This window comes from Chelonia mydas, chromosome 9 (assembly GCF_015237465.2).
Source record: "Chelonia mydas isolate rCheMyd1 chromosome 9, rCheMyd1.pri.v2, whole genome shotgun sequence".
Taxonomy (NCBI): Eukaryota; Metazoa; Chordata; order Testudines; family Cheloniidae; genus Chelonia; species Chelonia mydas.
The window spans coordinates 40,587,572-40,603,950 of NC_057855.1; the positions used below are offsets into that span (position 1 = coordinate 40,587,572).

General features: G+C 42.1%; 1 protein-coding gene across 1 annotated transcript in view; it reads right to left on the reverse strand.

The window, feature by feature from the left end:
- The window catches only part of CLSTN2 (calsyntenin 2), a 702,707-nt gene extending 686,663 nt beyond the window's left edge, over positions 1 to 16,044 (reverse strand). The window contains exons 1-2 of the mRNA XM_037908920.2: positions 15,988 to 16,044; positions 13,075 to 13,390 (exon numbers count right to left, since the gene is read on the reverse strand). Of these exons, the coding sequence (XP_037764848.1) occupies positions 13,075 to 13,141 (67 nt within the window). The 5' untranslated portion in view covers positions 13,142 to 13,390; positions 15,988 to 16,044. The remainder of the gene's footprint in view (positions 1 to 13,074; positions 13,391 to 15,987) is intronic.
- Between the last annotated feature and the right edge of the window lie 335 nt (positions 16,045 to 16,379).

Consider the following 16,379-nt stretch of genomic DNA (forward strand, 5'->3'; position numbering starts at 1 on the left):
TCTTGGAAGCTTCTTACAAGAGTACTTTATCTTTCTGATCAGCAGAGCCCTGAATACAGGGCCAGAGCTTCAGCTGGTATAATAAACTGGCATGGCTCCATTGAAGTCCATGGGGCAAAGCCAATTTATGCCAACTGATGATCTAACCCATTGTTTAAAATGCACATTTTCATATCTGATTATTGATAAAATACTAACTTCTTGATTTAAAATAAACCTCAGAAAACAGAATTGAAAAGAAGCATTTACAAACCTCTATAAAAAGGGTCACAACTAATCTTGGAATTCCAAACTAGCACACGATATTGGTATAACTGTATTAGTATTCACTGAGTGTCCAGTTACATACACTAAGAACTCCTTATATCCAAAGCTAAAGGTTATTTTTAAATTTTGACACAACAGAACTGCTCTGTGCCGGGACATAACTTCTTTTAATATCTGAAGCAGTAAATATTCAGTTGGTAAAAAGTCAGCAATATCTGAAATCTTTCAGCAGAAACAAACAAACAGTCTCACCCCCAAAAGATATCAGCCTGTTAAACTAGAGAGAAGAACTTTTCACAACTGTGATGTTGTCCAGAATAAGCCTTGAACTGTTACCCCTCAGACTATTTACAGTCCCAGAAACAATTTGTCTGCCTACAACTGCCTATGCCTTTAAAAGCAGTAAAACAATGGAACAGTTACACTGTGACCTTTGTATTTTTATATACACAGCTGTTCTTTTTAAAATTGATTTTAAAGAAGAAAACCACTGAAAAAGCCTAACTACATTACCATGTGCTCTTTTCTATTTCTGACACCAAATGTACAGTGTGAGGGTCTCCTATCTTAGCTAGGATTTATGCTCCACTTGGATAATGCAGACTTCCTAAAACAGCTCAGCATAAATCAGGCTAGTTTTAGAGTCTCTGTACTTCAGTTCACAATAAAAGAGATCTAGGTTGTATTAACCACGATCTTAAAAGTTTATTTCTTCTTCCTGAGATTGGCAAACAGTAGTGAGTATGTTGCTATTCAACTTCAGTTGTTGGGATATTTTAACTCTGTCCTTTAAAAAACTATTCTAAATAAGATTGCCATGCAGCTGCCTCATAAATAACACTGCCTGTGGCTCTGGTGCATTCTGTCCTACATTTAACTCTGGCAGTATCCTGGGACAAATAAAGCTCAACAGAAGATGATAGCACCTTTTTCCGCTAACCATCTTGCAGTCCCTTTTAAGTTGATTATGGCCCTTGCACAGGCATATGCAAAACTTAAGAATTTGGTCATTGGAAAGTACATTTGCCACATATGGGTCAGTTCTAAAGGCCATTGAATCAGTGGAAAGAGTCTCATTGACTCCAGTAGGCACCAGATCAAGCCCAAACTGAGGAGAACTTAATTTTGTAAATTAAGGTATTGTTGCGGGGTGGGATGCTGGCAAAAGAATGAGGCTCTTTCATTCTTGATAGAGGTGTCCCACTTTTATTTAATTATCCTAAAACCATACTGTATACAAAGATAACTCTACCGTACCAACATTTACACATATGAAATGTCATTCATACTGATTACTTAAAAATCAAAATCCACTAACAGTGTGTTGTATAGACAAACATTCTAAAAATTCATGACCTCAGGTCAGTAGTCTGTTTTAAAAAAAAAGTCAGATGGACAATATACAGGTACTTACAAATGAGATCTCATTAAATGACACTGTTGCTTTTTTTATAACCATTCTTAGAATATTCAGTTAGCAACAGAAAGGAACTGGGGGAAACAACAGGTGCAAAAGTAGCAACAGCAGGAAGGCTGTGTTAACTTGTAAACATGCTTCTAATGACAACTACACTTTATTCTGTAGTCGAGCTACCTAGGTCAACACTTCATTTAATGTTCTCAAATTGGATTAAATCTACTTTTGGAAGAAAAAAGTAAAACAAGAACTTCTCCCACTGGCTTACTGAAAGCAGTTACACCAGCTAGAGGCACAGGGAGGTCAGTTGCAAAGGGCAGGTTCTCTACTTGTTGGCATTACTGAAGCTACTTGGATAGCATGGAAAGCTTTGCAGTGAAGGAAGAACTGTTCATGTTTACACAGAGAAGCATAAACTACACATCTAGGGTGAAATCCTGTCCCCCCGGAAATCTGGCAAAATGCCCATTAATTTCAATGGGGCCAGGATTTTGTCCATTAATGCCAAACATCAAGAACCGATATAAATAATAGAATTAATTCCTGCCATTCTGCCTGGCCATCCTTGGCGGTCATTATAGCCATTAAAATGAGTTGAAATTCAAAACATCTTTTATTATACCCAACTCATAAAAGTGCCTTAGAGTTTACTCCCACAGAATTACAGGCTGGCTCCTGATCCAGGGCTCAATAGATACTGAGGATGTACTAGCCCAACAGGCCATGTATGCCAGCTGTTCACCAGTCTGAATGATGCTGAGGATGTTCAGGCCCAAAGCATGAGAAGGACAGAGGGAATCTGAACCCATTCTGCAGGCAAGTTAGATGTAGGTGTTTAGGGAGAGAACCAATGCAAATATTCTCCCCACTCCATGCAATTACAGTCCTCCACTGATCCCAAGCTTCTGTTTTCCCGCACTGAGACCAAAGTGGGGTAGTCAGACTGCTCTTGTGTCTGTCAGCAAATCATTCAAAGTCTGGCTGTCATTCAACTGGAAAGGAGTTTGACTCTGCTCCCAAGTCTGGAATGAGAAATGTGGTGTCTCTTCAGCAACACCCGTCAGCACCCGCAATGGCATATATGGCGGTCAGGGGCTGATTCACAACATCTGCAACCAGAAAGAAGCCACCCCAGGTGGGGAGTTAATCATCCTCCCTTAGAAGTCATAATTGCTTCCATGGCTACAGAACTTGGGCATGTCACCTAGTCCTGCAGATTTCTCCTCCCCAGAAGCTACAGGGTTTGAGATCTGGCCATACAAAAGGGGTGAACTAAAAGAAATATTATTAAATATACAAATATAAACACACTAAGACAGACTTTATCATATCTCAGTCACACTGGGTCGGATTTTCAAGGAAGCTGATGTTAGTGAGGACCCCAATTCCCATTAAAGATCAATGAGATTTGGGATCCAACTCCCTTTGGCTCTTTTGAAAACCTCAGCTATTGAGAATTACAGGAGATTAACAGTTATTTTCCGGGGGGGGGGGGAGGTTAGTTGTTTTTACATTTTATTGATTTCTTATTGATTTTAACCTCACTATGAGATTGTCCATAGTTTTGATTCTATTCTAGCAATAATGTTTTAATGGTTTATACATTTTCTGCAACTTTCCCCCAAACCAACTACTGTAGTCAACATGTAACCTCACGTGGCATACTTGTGATGCAACAAATAAACTACCTAAAGCAAATTCCCCCTGAACTAAGTATAAGGAATTCATTTTTACATACACCTTTTAAATATTTAAATCAAGTAGCTATCTCCCACTCCCTTATTATTCCTTAATTCAACTTCTATCTAGCAAATGCACAATTCAAAAAAAAGAAAAAAAAATCAATTCTTTCAAGTGTTAGACCTCTACACAAACAAAGCTTGATGCCAAGCAATGAACTGTGCTACTATCTGTCCAGCATAACTATTAGAATATTTAAAGAAAATCCACAACATAAAACTGAATATAAAGCACGAGTCCTCAGATTGCAGTTTCATAGTGATTCAGAGGAAACTGGATTACCTAACTAGAATTTACAAAGAATACTGAAAAGCAGGCATAGAGCATCATACCTTCAGTAGGAGAGACTATTCTGAAGAAATATCACACATCTAAGCAATAAGTCTCCTGATACATTCCCAATCAAATATTCTTTGCACAGCCAAGACTAGCACTTAAATCAATGAAACGTTTGAATGCACCATAGATATTGAACTCTTCTTTTGGATTTGGGCCATTTCCTATACACCTATACATTATTTGTGTGTGCGTACACTATATGTATACATATAGTATTGTGGTGCAAGAAGGAGCAAGAAGCACAGAGTTGCATATGTGGTTACAGAAGTAAGTGTTTTATTTGTAACAACATCGTACAAGTGACAGATATGTCACTCTACCCAGAAGTAGGGCTGCCTATACAAATTAACTCTGTAAACAGCTTGATTCTCATTTACTTCAATGGATTTTGAATCAGGCATTAAATGTCTTCCAACACAGCTCCCCTCTATTAACTTTAGAGACACTCCCCTCCCCCTCAAATCACAACCACTTACATATTTTTTTATTTTTAAAGAATCACAGCTAAACATATTGAAATAGAAAAGCCCAATGAGATCCAACCATAAATGTCTACTGAAAAACATTTCCTTTTCCTTTTGGTGGCAGGAACAGCTTTTTCCTATTTGATGTTAGTCTTGGTCTTTTTCTCCCTAGGTCTGTGGGTTTGGTTTGGGGTGGGGTGATGGGGGGAGTTCAACCCTTTTGTGTTTATTATTTTTGTCTTACTTGACTTGCACTTTCCACATCCTCTGGCTCAGATTTCTCCTGAAGGGTTGATTCATAATTCACAGATTCTTAAAGTAACTAGAAAGATTGTCGTCTTCTCCAAGATCACATTCATTATTAGATTGTCAATGGATCCGTATAGTACTTATTACAGTCTTGCCAATATGCCACATGAGCTTTGGGTGTGTGGAAAGGAAGCATTCTGCAAGCTCTCAAATGAGCTGGACTTCTTTAAACTCAGAGTGGAATTAAAATCTTTGCTAGGGACCCTCCAATTTGCATTCAGCAAACGAACTGCCTTTGCTCTCATAGGCCATAACTCCCACACTGCAAGAGGCTTTCCAATTAACGGAACAAGGATGCTTGGCTAGTGTCAAAGATCACCGATCTGTTCAATTTGTTGTTGTACCCACTATTAGGCAATGTTTACAATCTTCAGTAAACTGCTCCAGTATACAGAAGAAGAGAAGAGGCTACCTTCATTTCCAACACTGCCACAGTCACATACTGATAATCTGCAACCATAGTTATTGCTGACCTCTCTCCCACGCCATATGTGCTACCTAGATCCCTTTTTACAGCTGTCAGATATTTAGTCTGAGCAGGAACGCTGGGAAACTTTATCATATCTTCCAGATGCAGCTTCTTACTTACTGTTACCTGTCCCCAAAGTATTCTGTTGGAGTTGCTGTTTTGTGTTTGAGTTTGTTTTATTTCAAAACAAAAACAAACAAAACTCTTAAACATCATTGTATGAAAAGGGTAACTCAGTTAAGTGACTGAAGTGTCACTTCTGAGCATACTCAGTAACATCCACTGACATTTTTAGCAATGCCAAATAAAGCTCATCCTTATTTGTCACATCACAATTCACAGTCTCTCTGTTTGGCGTGATCCAAGGGCTGCTGTGCTCAGGCTGCTATTGGACAATTTGCATGAAGGAAATTGTAAACGTCTCATTTTTAAAAACTAAACATAATTCACAATCCTCCAGAGACAGACAACAGTGGTGAATTTGACTCAAGCCAAATCTCACTGTAATTGAGACTTTAGAATTAGTCTATTTTAAATTGGTTTCAGAGTAGCAGCTGTGTTAGTCTATATTCGCAAAAAGAAAAGGAGTACTTGTGGCACCTCAGAGACTAACAAATTTGTTAGTCTCTGAGGTGCCACAAGTACTCCTTTTCTATTTTAAATTGTAATTGTGCAGCTTTAAAATTGCATTAAACATATTTTGGAGGTTAGTAGTCAATTATTAGCTATACTTGCCAGGGAGGGGGGAGAGGGGGAAATAGTTTAATATAGAAACACATTTTAGTCTCCATTTTTATACCACAGTGGGGAAGTTTTTCCATTTAATTAAGTGTTCGCCATTCCACGGAGCCACTCTGCATGTGCTGGGCAAGCTATACTTTGCCATTTTCTCAGTATAACCCTCTTGGATATAGTTAAAGCAGTAAAGAACCACTTTGAGGAAAATAAGGTGAGTTGGAGGTTAGAATCCAGGAAACAAAGAATACACAGCATAATGAAAAGGGCAAGGGAAAGGCTTTTGAAAGCTAGAACCAGGCTTTTTTAAGCATCATTCCAAAAATGTCTTCACCGTATGATACAGAAAAAGTCTACAAGATAATGCAGCTGACAAATTAAAGGATAGATTTCTCTAATATTTCTTATCAGATATTTTCTCTGGTGTTCAGTAACACCAACTATGAATCTTATTTTTTTGCAGAAACTATGAAGCAGGCAATTAGATGTATTCCTAACATAGGGTGAAGTGTTTTTACTCTTCACCAACTATACGTGCATAGAGCTAGTTTCCCCACTCTGCTTTGATTCCAGTGTCTAATGGTTGTGAGGGAGGATGTAACCATTGATACATTTTTTCCAGCTAAGTGTTTCTCTGACAGTAAACAGCCAAAACAAGCGGACATTGTCTCTGATAACTACTTATGCAACTTCCATGCTTTTCTGCAAAGGGGCAAGTAGCTGATCTTTAAAAAGTGATGAAAGCAAGACTGAAACCAGTTTACCAAGGTTCAAGTGTGTAATTTAGAGATAGGTGACAAGGAGCTGTCCTCCAGGCTATAAATATTTTCCTTGTACTCCCATGAGTAACGCCATTACAAGAAAGGCAAGGCTGTGATCCCACACTGCATTCAACACCAACCAACAATGGCTGATGACAGGAAGGAGAGCACACTTGACCAAGTACAGCAATAGTTCATTCCTAGTATATGACTGTAAAGTGCTTTGAAAGTACTGGTTCTTGGCTGTGATTATCTTCCAGTGTATGCAATAGGGATGATATAGGTATGAAATGGGTATCATGTAAACTGAAACCGGCTAAGCAGCATCAAATCTAGTCAGACTCAGAGAAATTAACTCCCTCTATATCATATGGAATTAAATGCTGTCATAAGAGTCACTTCTATTGAAATACCTAAACAATGGAAGTAGCATCAAATACTCTGATTTGTTTTCTGAGAATTCTCAATCATTTCAATATCCTAACATACACGGTACGTCATTATACAAATCTTTTAAACTTTGACAAATAAATTTGCTTTTATAGCCACCTTTTCCTCCAGAGATCTCAGTGTGCTTTATAAAATATTCTTATCCCCATTTTACTGATGGGGAAACTGAGGCAAGGAGCCTTTACATTACTTGCCCTAAGTCATAAGCAAATCACTGGCAGCATCAGGAATAGAACCAATCTTGGTTGGCTCCTAGGCCTCAGAGTTAATTGCTGTACCACTGCTGCTTCTAATGTATTTTGGATGGAGGAAAAGAAAGGATGTTTTTGTTTTGCATATGCATTTGTACTTTGAATTTGTATGATAAGAGAAAGTTTCACCATGACCTAGTACAATAACATCTAGAGTTGTGTAAAACCCACAGTTTCTGAATAATCACTTCAACATATTCATAGCACTGTACAAATATTGACTCATTCAGAAATTAGGATAAGAACACAAGAACAGCCATATCGGGTCAGACCAACGGTCCATCGAGCCCAGTATCCTATCTACCAGCAGTGGCCAGTGCCAGATACTTCAAAGAGAACATGAAAATTATCAAGTGATCCAACCCCTGTCATCCAGTCTCAGTTTCTGGCGGTCAGAAGTTATGGGACACCCAGAGCATGAAGTTGCGTCCCTGACTGCTGCTGCACATTGAGCAAATGTTTTCAGAGAACTATCCACAATGACTCCAAAATTCTTTTTTGAGTGGAAACAGTTACTTTAGACACCAATACTTAATATGTATAGCTGGGATTATATTTTGCTATGTGCATTACTTTGCACTTATCAACTTGAAATTTCATCTACCATTCTGTTGCCCATTGACCCAATTTCGTGAGATCCCTTTGTAACTCTTCAAAGTCTGCTTTGAACTTAACTATCTTGAGTAGTTTCGTATCATCTGCAAACTTCACCACCTCACTATTTGCCCCCTTTTCCAGATCATTTATGAATACATTAAACAAGACAGGTCCCAGTACAGACCTCTGGAGGACACTGCTGTTTACCTCTCTTGACTAGGAAAACAGACAATTTATTCCTACCCTTTGTTTCCTATAATTTAACCAGTTACTGATCCATGAGAGGACCTTCCCTCCTATCCCATGACAGCTTACTTTGCTTAAGAGCCTTTGGAGTAGGACCTGGTCAAAGGCTTTCAAAAAGTCCAGCACCTTATATCCACTGGCTCACTTTTGTCCACATGCTTGTTGACCCACCTCAAAAGGATTCTAGTAGATTGGTGAAGCATAATTTCCCTTTCCCATGTGGACTCTTCCCCAAAATATCATGTTCATCTATATGGGTCTGATAATTCTACTCTTTATTGTCATTTCAACTAATTTGTCTGGTACTGAAGTTAGGCTTACCAGCCTGTAATTGCCAAGATCACCTCAGAGCCCATTTTTAAAAATCAGCATCACATTAGCTATCCTCCAGTCATCTGCTATAGAGGCTGATTTAAGCAATAGGTTACACACCACAGTTACTCGTTCTTCAATTTCATATTTGAGTTCCTTCAGAACTCTTGGGTGAATACCATCTGGTCCTGGTGACTTATTACTCCTTAATTTATCAATTTGTTCCAAAACCTCCTCCACTGACCCCTCAACCTGGGACAGTTACTCATATTTGTCAGCTAAAAAGAATGGCTCAGGTGTGGGAAACTCCCTCACATCCTCTGCAGTGAAGACTGATGCAAAGAATTCATTTAGCTTCTCTGAAACAGCCTTGTCTTCCTCGAGTGCTCCATTAGTACCTCGATTATCCAGTGGTTTCAATGATTGTTTGGCAGGCTTCCTGCTTCTGATGTACTTAAAATTATTTTTGCTGTTAGTTTCTAGTTGCTCTTCAAATTCTATTTTGGCCTGCCTTTACACTTTACTTGCCAGAGTTTATGTGCCTTTCTATTTTCCTCTGTAGGATTGGACTTCCAATTTTTAAAGGATGTCATTTTGCCTCTAACCGCTTCTTCTACTCTGTTGTTTAGCCATAGTGGTGGTTTTTTGGTCCTCTTACTGTTTTTTTAATTGAGGTATACATTTAGTTTGAGCCTCTATTACTGTGTTTTTAAATAGTTTCCATACAGCTTTCAGGCATTTCACTCCTGGGACTGTTCCTTTTAATTTTTGTATAACTAGCTTCTTCATTTTTGTGTAGTCCTCCTTTTTGAAGTTAATGCTCCTGTGGTGGATTTCTTTGGTATTTTCCTCTCTATGAGGATGTTAAATTTAATTATGTTATGGTCACTATTACTGAGCAGTTCAACTATATTCAGCTCTTGGACCAGATCCTGTGCTCCACTTAGGATTAAATCAAGAATTGCCTCTCCCCTCGTGAGTTCCAGCACTAGCTGATCCAAGATGAAGTCATTTATGGTGTCTATATATTTTATCTCTTCATCCCATCTTGAGGTGACATGTTCCCAGTTAATAGGGAAATAGTTGAAATCCCCATTATTAGGTTCTCTGTTTTGGTAACCTTGCTAATATCCCTGAGCATTACACAATCACTATCTTGATCAGGTGGTCGGTAGTATATTCCTACTCTTATATTCTTAATATTCAAGCATGGAATGTCTACCCATAGAGATTCTAGAGTACAATCTGATTCATTTAAGATTTTTATGATATTTGACCCTGTGGTTTCTTTCACATTTAGTGCTACGCCCTCCCCCAGAATGAGCGTACTCTGGCATTTCTATATTGTGTACCATGTCCCCTTTATCATCATCATTTCACCAAGTTTCTGTGGTGCCTATTATATGAATAAACTCATTTAATACGAGGAACTCAAGTTCCTTCATCTTAGTATTTAAGATATCTTCCTATGAAATTCTCAAACATTTTTGCTAGGGGAGATGCAGGGGGAAGAGTTCAGGCTTATACGTTTGTTGGAAGCAAAATATGAAGTATCTGTCCCTTTGGGTTTGCTGTTTTCATGTTGCTGGCAGTCATATCTGATGCCACATAATGCATTTGCCAAGTGGGACTCAACGTTCCATTGATTTGGAAGTGTTCTGAATGACTAAGGCTACAAATTTTGCATATATAACTGATTTAATTTTGTATAAAATGTTCCCCTACTTATTTAGATCACTGAGATGCTTCCTGCTGTACTTAAAATTAGGATTAAAGTGGTGTTTATGTTACTCACAGATTCCAAATAAGAGTTGAATTTCAATAGTGCAACTAGCGAGATCCCACAAGATGTTCTCGATCTTTTATTAAGCTTAACTGAACATTTAAACAACCAAATATTAAAATGAGAAATAATTTTAATGATCTGCCTTATGCACAGATTTGTGGGGGCCAGAGGGAGGAAGTGAAATGGCATTACATTTTGATTTGTTCCTACTTGTGGCCATGTGTGTTAAAATGTACTGAAAAACCCTTCCTAGGCACTCAGTGATAACATTTGAAGGCTGCACAGATTAGGAAACAGACCCTGCAGGGAACTTAGCGACAACTCAACTGTATGCATGTAACTCCAAATAATCCTAAAAGTGGCATCTATTAGTCTTACTGAATGAACAGGAGAGGGACTGCTGATTTCAATGATCTCCTCTCTCACTCCAAAACCTTCTGTGTTTTAATCTAAAAATGTGCCACTAGAATAGTTGAGTGATGGAGAAACTCTGAATAATTGTCCTGGATTGTCTGTGCTACCCCCTACAGCAAGATGCACAATCACAAAAGGCATACAAGCTGTGTACAAAGTACATGACATCTTACTAGTGCCTCAAACAAGAAAGCATTCAGCTTCAAGCTACCAAATAGCTTTAAGTTTGAAGCACTAACAAGCCTTTCAACTATGTGCACATAACTGCCTTTTGACTCCAAATCCTCCTCATCTATAGAAATATATTGAGAAAGAAGAAAGCAACATGAATTTTTTTTTAAATCTACACAACCTTTATCTTTCCCCTCTTTATTGATGGAAATGAAAACCAGAGTCTAAAGAGAGAATGCATTACATGTGATTATATGGACACTTTACTGTGATATTTTACCCACAGATTAGACCACATTTTAAATACAAATATGGATTCAAAGTAGTAGAGGACAATGCAGGCCATGTAAAACAACAAAAGTGTCATTAGTATTTTTAATCAAGCATTAATCATTTATTTTTTAAATTATTGCAGTCCAAAAGTGCTCTTTGCAGCCCTCCAGTGGTTAAGTGGAAAGTAGAACTCTTGACAAAAATATAGAATTCAGATGTGCCCGTCTGTTGAACTGGCTACAACATTGTAAAAGATGCCTAAGAAGAAACAAAAGATAGTACATTTGCTAGAAGAAAATATCTAAAACAAGAGGTGGTTATCTTAAAGTTTATGCTAAGTAGGTAAAGAGAAGAAGGGAGATACATCCCCTTATTGGTTATCAAACTTTACAGTACATTTGTCCTGAAAATATTGCATATTATAGTGCTCCAAATACATATACTGAATATGAAACAGAAAAAGCAAGTCCCTTTATATGAACTAAGTTCCTTCAGGCTCCTCTATTTCTGTCTATTGAGAGAATCGTTTACATTTTGTTCAAGTAATCGGAATCTTTTTCCAGAAAAATTGGTTCCATATTGAATACAATGTTCCTTGGATTTTACATGAGTCCAGTTGTAATTTAGCCACCAAAGAGCCCCCCACAAAAATAATACAAATGACAGGATTTCTTACATGAACACAGTAATTAGATCACTTTAAATTGATCTGAAAATAAACTAAAGCTAAAGACCTCAAAACTTCTGTTCTGAATCTCTTTGTAAGAGTGAAAAGAAGCAGAACTGCAAGAGGACAATGTCAGAAGGAAAATCAGATTATTTTTTAATGGGCCAAAACAATCCATAAGTGTCAACATGAGCAGCAGCAAAGGGTTGCCAGACCTACATAAAAGCAGAGGTTATTGAAGGATAAATCTAAATAAGCCTCCAACAATCTATATTTAATTACAACAAGAGGGAGCAGACCCAGTTAATTTGGGATGGTCCCAGCGGTTTGATGCTAGACAGCCTCCCAGAAGAAGTAATTGTTACTACCTTCTCCACACACACCCCAAAACACCCACTTTCCTTTCAGTGTTCCAGTCAGCCCTGACAATTTGTTTACTTTGAACCAGGAGACATCCCAACCTATCTGAGATGCCTAAATACGACTGTGTCTTTTTAGCTAATGCAATCGTGATCTTCAAACCGGAACTGTAATCGGAAAGTCGCGGTAAATCTCAGCAGAAATCAGCCTTACATCCTTTCATTTTACACCTCCTCCTCCACACACACACACCCCCTCCCCCGCCGCCCATGGATGTTTATCTTGTCCAAAAAAAAAAGAAAGAAAGAAAGAAAGAAAGAAAGTTGGAGTCAACAAGTTATTCAAACGTTGTTCCAGCTCTCCCGAGTACCCAGCAAGCTGTCCTCCCCCAGCGCCGTGCAACACCAGCCCCATGAGGCGGCTATTGCCCACTCACTCCCTTGGGATTCACTGTAAGGCAGGCGGTGGGTGTCTCAGTCACACGAGTAAGCTTTTTGATCCGGTCTGGCTCCCGAGCTAACGGCTTGGTCTCCGACCTCCCCTTGGAGTAAAAGACCCGAAGCCGGCAGACTCTTCCTGGAGAGCCAGAGCCCCTCAACCCCACATGCTGGTGACCCTCCCCCAAACCACGCCCAGCGCCCCACCGGCTCCTTGTGCCTCCAACTTTCCGCAGCGTCCCCTTGGCGGTGGGTTGCTCCCCACGCCGGCACTGACTTCACACCATGCACAAGCAACGTGAGGAGTTGGCGGGGGAAGCCATGTGCGCGGCATGACTAGCCCGGCTGGCTCCCTCCGAGCCACCCCAGCTACCCGAGCTCCTTCGAGCAGGAGCGCGACCCGCCCAGCTGCACCGGGCTCTCTCTCCCGGCACGCACGGCTGCCGCCGCGAGCCCCCAAACTTGTGTCCGCTCTTTGCCGGAGCCTAGGCGCTCCCCACGCCGCAGGCTCGGAGCTCAGGGCAGCCAAGTGTCACCGTCCCCCCGCGCGGCCGGCAGGGCTCCCCCCAGGCCCGGCAGGCTGCCGGGAAACTTCGCCGCGCCACCCACCTTTAGCGGCCAGGAGGGTCCCGACCCCCAGCAGGAGCACCGCCGACTCCCAGCGCAGCCTCAGCATCTCCGGGCTGCTCCAGGCAGGTGGGGACTCTCGGCTCCTGCCAAGACGTGAGCGCCACCAAACGCTGGCCCGCAGGGGGCTGCTGGGCGCGCCGCTCGGCTCCCTCCGCCCGCCTCTCCCGCGGGCAGCCTCCAGGTGCGAGCGGTGCTGGGCGGCTGCTGCTGTGGCGGCGGCTTCCTCGCTTGCTGCTCAGTCATTCACAGCCTCACTGGCAGGACCAGAGCAGCGCCAGCTTTCACCCCGGGACTGCTGCGACGTCACAGGGAGGAGATTCATGAATATTCATGAGCAGAGCGAGCGAGAACAGCACAGGGTGAGGGGGCCACGTTCCAGCCCGGAGCCCTGCACACACACACGCACGCACGCACACACACACACACAACAGGAGGGGCGAGTGGGAGCTGAAGCGCCGAGACAGCCGGGGTCCACCCTTCCGCGCGCTCACCCACCCCGGGAGCTGGAGCAGAGAGAGAGGCAGGGTTCCAGGCTCCCCCCTGCCATTTCCATCACCAGCCGCCAGGAGAACGGGCCTGGGGCTGAAGCAGAGAGAGCAGCAGTAGGGTTCCCCAAACTCCCCCTGCCACTTCCACCACCAGCCCCCACGTTAAGCAGCTTGGGGCTCGAGCAGACAGAGCAGTAGGTTTCCAAAGGCAGAGCAGACACACCTGGTGAATGGAATAGACAGTGCAGCAGAGACAAAGCCCTTCGCACCTGTGCCCTTCCCACACACACACCCACCTCCACGCACGCAGGAGAAGCAGAGTAGGGGGTAAAACGGATAGACCAGGGCTCCAGTCCAAGCCCCTCTCCTACCCCCAGACACCGGTACAAAGATGGGATGGAGGATAGACTGGAGCGTGGGAGGATTCCAAACCTGTCCCACTCTCCTCCCCCCCAACAAAGGCTATAGAAGCATTCCCAGCCCTTCCCTTCCTACCCCTCCTCCCCTCAGGGAAGAGCAGGACCCAGAGAGGATCTGGTAGGGGATTGAGAAACATAAAAGGGATTTCATGGCACACAACAATGGATGAAGGTTTCTGAGACCTTGAGGCTAGCGCCATATAAGAGAGACAGTAAATAAAACAGTGAGATTTTGGGGTGGGATAACTGGGCTGCTTTCAGAGAATGAGACGTGCTCTAGGATAGCCAAGGTACACGGTTGGAATGGGGGAGAATAGCTGGGAAGCTACTTGAACCTAACCAATTTATTTGAGCATAAGCTTTCGTGAGCTACAGCTCACTTCATCGGATGTAGCTCACGAAAGCTTATGCTCAAATAAATTGGTTTGTCTCTAAGGTGCCACAAGTACTCCTTTTCTTTTTGCGAATACAGACTAACACAGCTGTTACTCTGATACTTGAACCTAAGACTCCCAACAGCTCCACCACAACTGGGCTGTAGAATCAGCCTCTGGGCTGCTTTCAGGGAAGAGAGGGAGAATGGAGTTACAGAGGAGGGAAGAATGAGATAAAATGGGAATGGGCCTGGTCAGAAAGAGGAGTGTTTGGGGGAAAAGAGGAGAGGCGGGAGGGGAGCTAGATAGTAGGTGGAGGGTTCTCATGCTACAGGGGGAGGTTCTTTGTCCCTTCTTTCACTCCTCCAAAAAACCCCACCAACCCTCTATGACAACTTGATTCCTTCACTAGGTAGGAGACAGGATTCCAAACCCTTTTCCCCTTCCTCCTCCCCTTCCTGCACACCCAAGAAGACAGATGAAACACAGTATAGCAGGGTTCTGCATCCTTGGTTGAAACCTTCCACTACAGGGCTGGGATGAACGGTTATTCTACTGCTGCCTTTGGCTACTATAGCTAGTGAAAGTTAGGGCAGCTGTTCCCTTCTAATCTCCATCGTGGGGGTAGAAAAAGGAGAGAGATGGTGTAAGAAAAAAACCCAGCAGTAAAGTCATTTGACAGGAAAGACCTGGGTCTAGGGAAAATTCATTTTTACCAATATTTATTTGTCTCTCATCTTTTATTGAAAAAATGAACTATGACAGGAAGTTAGGCTGTGGTAAGCAACTCTACTACTATTAGGTTGGAGGAAACCCCTTAGTCCCTGAATTGTTAACTGTTTCAAAATAGACTGTTCTGTATGCACAGTAAGATTTTCCTGCAAACGTGTCATAAGGGCTTTTAGTACATGCTATAAGACTTGATAATGCTTTCTGATATCCAACTGGGAGCACATCAATCCTTATCTTGTAAAATCAGCCAAATACACTACAGCTGATTTTTAAAAGATGCACTGTAATGCTTATCACCCATCCAGCCATCCCTTAGAAGTAAATATAAGTGTGGTGCAGAGAGGTTTGCCTGCATGATACCTGTTAATATTAATGGGAATCACATGGCAAATCTCTGTATCTTCCTGAAAATGTCCCCACATATGTGCATTTTCAGTAGTCAAACTGACTCAGACTACAAAGGCACAGAAGGAACAGATAAAATATACAGGGTCAATGACCTACAAAATAAAATAAAAAAAAAAGATTTATGCTACAAGGAGCATCACAAGAAGTCTGTAATGTAAACATTCCACTTTTTTCCAGAAAATATTAAGATGATTTTTGGATAATGTGGCAAATTGCCAGCAGTACTTTGATGGGTCTCGCACTCTCTCTTCTTGGGGAGGGCTGTTTCAAACCCCTGAACTGGGATATTAACTGCCCCACTAGCGTCCTAGAGGAGGGGAGTGGAGAGGGAGAGACCCAGGCCCACCCTCTACTGTGGGTCCAAGCCCAGGGGCCCGAGGGATAGCCGTAAACCACTTGAACTAGCAGTTCCTTCCCCTGGGCTACTTCCCTCTCCTGCCCTCCCTCTGCACAAAACAGATGTCCCTTTACCTAGGGTCTTGGTCTTCTTAGCCCACCACAGCACTTCTCCAAACTCTCCTCTCTGCTTCAACTCCTTCCCTTCTCTGATTGAAGCATGGGGGTTTTATCAGGTGACTGGCTTCAGGTGCTTTAATTAATCTATAGCAAACTGTCTTCCCTCTACAGGGAATAAGGCTCCCTTCTCACACTCTCCTGCTGCCCTTTGGCCTGGGCTTTCCTTACTTTTTGCCCCTGCTTTGAGCTTTCCCCTGACCGGGCCAGATGCTCTCCCACCTTATTCCCCCCCCCCCAACTTTTTTTGTTTTTCTGCTGCTGCTTGAGCGCTGGTCAGCTGCCGGCTGGCTATCAGCCCACCGCCCTCGGACGCTGCTACCGCTCCAGCTGAAACCCTCGGGGGGGGA